The sequence below is a fragment of the Penaeus vannamei genome, chromosome 23 (assembly GCF_042767895.1).
Source record: "Penaeus vannamei isolate JL-2024 chromosome 23, ASM4276789v1, whole genome shotgun sequence".
Lineage (NCBI taxonomy): Eukaryota > Metazoa > Arthropoda > Malacostraca > Decapoda > Penaeidae > Penaeus > Penaeus vannamei.
The window spans coordinates 24,537,053-24,542,052 of NC_091571.1; the positions used below are offsets into that span (position 1 = coordinate 24,537,053).

General features: G+C 30.6%; 1 protein-coding gene across 3 annotated transcripts in view; it reads right to left on the reverse strand.

Moving 5' to 3' along the window:
• LOC113805215 (protein pygopus) overlaps window positions 1-5,000 on the reverse strand; it is a 28,214-nt gene that overhangs the window by 567 nt on the left and 22,647 nt on the right. For all 3 annotated transcript variants that reach the window (XM_070137790.1, XM_070137791.1, XM_070137792.1), the window contains exon 5: window positions 1-5,000. This exon is cut by the window's left edge and continues 567 nt beyond it; it is cut by the window's right edge and continues 78 nt beyond it. In XM_070137790.1, the coding sequence (XP_069993891.1) occupies window positions 4,958-5,000 (43 nt within the window). In that variant the 3' untranslated portion in view covers window positions 1-4,957.

Sequence of the window (5,000 nt, forward strand, 5' to 3'; positions counted from 1 at the left end):
TTCTCTTACTATAAGTTTCCACTAAAACCTATGGGTTATCTGCTCTTAATCTTAAAATGGGAAGTTAATTAGTGATATATGACATGCAGATATTCCACTGTACAGTTAATAATTTGAACACTAACCATCCCAATGAATGGACACTGAGATCTGATATAAAAATGGGGTTACTATTGCTACATTTTGAGCTTAAAAATACATTAATGCACTAGATCAATATCTATATGAAAAAAATACATGTGATCTGTAGGTATTTTCAGAATGACAATTTCCATTCATTTCCAAAAGTATTAAGCAGGAATTGTCCATGACTAGTCAAGTCCAGGGTTTCGTTCAAAATTTGTTATAATACTAGGAAATTATCACATAATTTTGGAAGGTAATGGTGATATAACTATGAACCATTTCCTAGGTAAGAGTATCAGCAAGAAAGAAAAAAGGAAAGGAGGTGAAACAAACGAAGATGAAGGAGTCTGCATTACACTTTAACTAACCTATGGTTTAAATGTTAGTCAATATTATTATCTTTTTAATCTATATTTTAGTATAACTAGCAATACCCCCTTAATTCTTCCTAATATAATGTAAAATACACTAAATGCTGAAATAAAAGAAAAAATAAAACTTTCTAGAAACTTGGCATTATTCATAAAATCACATGGTGATCTGTTGCACTAACCAGAGACTGATTCTGTTTGCTCTATCTTAACTAAAATGCATACTTAATTACAGGTTGGCACCAACTCTGTACAAGAATAATTCAATTACACCTTTTCTGACAGTCCTTTCTGACATGAGGTAAACTGTCTTTCCAAGTAGGGAATTATAAATATAATTTTGTATACCCACTAAAACAGTCTTTTTATTTTGCACTTATGTATTTAGATATCTATTCATGATACCCTCCGTTGACTGTTTGCTTGCCCTTGTAAGGCTAACAATCAAGAGCTCAAAATTATAGTGTCAGTAAAAAACATTAGAAAAGTCTCACCTTTACTACCACTTCTGAAAGAACCTGATGACACGTAATGAAAAGATATGATGAGTGAACAGGATATGATGATTACTAGATATGCTTCTTAATCGTCCACTTCTGAGGTGAAAGATCACCTTTTTTCTTCTTTTTTTATTACTTTCCAATTCTATGAATTTTCAAAAGATGCATTAGCTTAAAAGCATATATTTGATTGGATATATTTTGCAATGATTGGTATATTTAGCAGCAACCATCTGCTGGAATAATTATTGTAACAGACAGTTCTCTGACTTTTTAATTGAATGTAAATGCAAATGAATGGGTTATGTTCTCCTCATCTAAAAATTAACATGATCTGGATCATGATAAAGTTCTGTGCACAAATGTTAGTGTGAGGTTTGTAAACCTATTTTCACAACACAGCCAATATACAAGTGCAATATCAATCAATTCTGCAAGGCTCCAGTTCCCTGCATCAAATCAGAAAAAAGGAAATAAATAAAACAAAATAACACAAGAGAAAATTAACAAAAGTTGCAACAGCAATACTAGAGTAAACAAAACATTACCAGATATCACTTGTCCATGCCCAGTTGTAGAAACAGGCAAAGTAAAAAGTGTCATGCTTTTATAATAAAAAATGAACACAAATAAACAAAGAATAAATAAAAAGGCATATAAATAAATTTTAGGAATTAAAACAAATTGCACAAAATTCCAAAAAATTCATTGTTTAATCACTTACTCTTTTAACTAAAAAGAAATCCTACTTACAAAAAAGCACAAGAAAAAAAATACTTCTTACAGACTTACATCTTAAAAGTATGCTTCTAATTACTATTATTATCTAATCATCTACCTAAAATATATACTCATTATGTGCTGAGTTTAACCTACAAACGCTAAAAAAGGAAAAAACAAATATAAATAGAAAGAGCTATCACAATTAAATAGTAATGGCCATGACAACAATAAAGAGTGAAAAAAAAGATTCTTTAACCCCTATGATCCAGATGACGTTACGGTCCCATCATGGAAAAATCTGGGTAGAGGCCCGAGTGACATCAGCTTGCCATCCCATACGAAGGTCAGAGTGAAGGAAAAGACTTGCCAAGAGTGCACAAACCTCTTGGAGTGTGATTTGACTCATTTGGCGCATAGAAGGGGGCTTTAACAGTATTCCCATTGATAAATAAATGTGGGATGGAACATGCATAAGCTGTGACTGGAAGAGCGCTGGCTCCAGGTAGGACATCCTTTCCATGCTGTGCACCATATTCCTGTACACTGGTTGTATTACGTAAAAACTGAATATTACAAAAAATAATGTCCTTTTTTTCTTGCACTCAGTTATTTACTACATAGAGAGATGACATGGAGTCTGCAAGGAAAATAAGCTATTACCATCTGGATAAAGCAAATCAAAAGACAAATATGGACATTGGGAAATGGCAAAACAGCTAAAAAAGTTTACACAAAATAACTTTGCAAAGGGGAGGCACAGAGTCTTGTCATTGCTCATGGGTGTTCATGCACACCTGGCCTACGTACTGCATGCCTAGAATGTTGGCTACTAATGTAAGCCACTGCCCGTATTTTTGGCATTGGGATTTCTATGACGCAACCAGATCCATCGGGTTAAACATATAGCTGTGTAGAAAAAGATCTAAATAGACCTTTATGAAGAAGGAGCAATGTTTTCATTGAAACTAATACCCTTAAACATACAGTGAAGCTCTTTCCTCTTAATAAAAAAAAAGATCTACTGTAGGATACAAGAAAAGCCATTTCTTCGTGAATAAAAAAAACTCTTTACTCATGAATAAAAAATGGTTTTGTCATGTATTTAATGACTATTTACAAAAAGGAGGGATGGGGGTATCTTGGGTTTCATTCCTGACAAGCAAGACTTTCATATCTTCTCATATGGCACTCTGTTATAATTCAGGAAAACAAAAGAGAGAGACAAAATATATGTAACAAAAGAGAGAAAGGAGGAAAAAAGATAAATATTTTGTTTGTACTGTGCTGATGGGAGTTACTGGAATCTTTTAAGATGCATTCAATTCTGTTCCTGAATCAATAATCTAATATTCTGTTTAGTTGTATACAACACATTTTTTTTCATCATTCCCACTTATATCTTAAATATATTTCCACACCATCCATTATCTGGTACTTCATACTACATTCCATCTAATTCTTGAATTGAAATTCATCCTTTTCTTTTACACAATGATGACAATATTACAATGATCATCGGAGTACAAGAATATAATTATCTAAAAAATTAACTGAATTGGAGAAAAAAAAAAAAAAAAAAAAAAAAAAAAAAAAAATCATATATTCACCAAACAGTAATATAACCATACGCAACTTTCACGGACAAAACAGACAAGAAAGAAACGAGACCAACACTGGCTCATAATGCCCAATATCAGATAAACAAAAATCACTAACTTCAGAGATCAATAAACAAAATAACAGGTTACAATGAAAATATAATAATGGATGACAGAAATAACATTTATTAGTATTTGTAAAGAACTTGAAAATTATATAATATCAAAATAAAGCTAAAATTAAACACTAATCATTCCTGCTGATGATGACAAGAGCAGAGAAACATTAGTGATGATGATGATCATAAGAATGTGTAGTTATAGAAACAAATATACAAAAATATGCAATAATGAAAATGCTAATATTAATGAGAGAAGAAGTAGTACTAAACCCAACAGTAATAATAATGATAATGAAGAAAGCATTAATAATTACAATAATAATAAAAAAATAATAATGATAACAATAACAATAATAATAATAACAATAATAGTAATAGTAATAATAATAATAATAATAATAATAATAATAATAATAATAATAATAATAATAATAATAATGATAATAATAATAATAATGGTAATAATAAAAATAATAATACAGAAATAAAGGTAAAGCTAATAACAACAATTGCAATAGAAAATAAAGAGTAACATTACTAAAAAATATAAACAATTGTATTGATGATAAAAATCACAATAATGAATAGTAACAACATACAATAACTACAATAATGATGATGATAATAATAATAATAATAATAATAATAATAATGATAATGGTAATAATAATAATAATCCTTACTATCATAATCATGATAACAATAATTATAGCAATAATAATCAGGATAACAATAATCATGATAATGATAATTATGATGATGATAATAACAATAATAATAAATGAAATTAATAACACTGATAAACAAAAGTAATAGTAGTAATAACAGTTACTAAAACAACCACACTAACTATCATTATTTACTATCTGTAATCAAGTGTCATATCATATTGTACATCTAATGTTCAAAATCCTAAATAACCAATAATGAATTACTCTCAATCAGATCTCAGTGAAATAACACACCCCTCTATAAGAACACAGAGTCTAGTATACTTAACATATAATTCATATATCAAATTCATGCCTAACTCTAAATGTATCACTCTATCTAAACCAATTTGCTCTAGGATGGATGTGGTTTTAGTAATTCTCATTTCCACTTCAATAAAAAAGATTTTTTTCTGCAATATACGCAGAGTTCAGTTACTCTAAAAACCTCCACAACTTCAAAAAAATTATGAAGGTGTCTCCATTCTCAGGGAGCTGCTTATCAAAAACTAAGATTAAGTAATCCTAACACGAGTCTCTTTATAAAATGGGAACTCGGTAGGCTGGACTATGTCAAGGAATCAGCAAAGGCAAGGCTTGGCAACAGGGGCCTTGGGAAGACATGGAACTTTCCTCAGTGATGCTGAACAAAAAAAGAGAGAAAAAAAAAGAAAAACGGAAAAAAAAGAAAAGAAAAGAAAAGGCCTCTCTGCTGACTGCTTGCGCTTGAACATGCGCATGAGCAGTGGTGGGGGAATAGGGGAGATCTCGCCCCAGCTGATCCCTTTACATGTCCATTGCTCGTCCTCATGGTTTGAACTTGACCAGTGGTATGTTTTTCGAGTTGAGG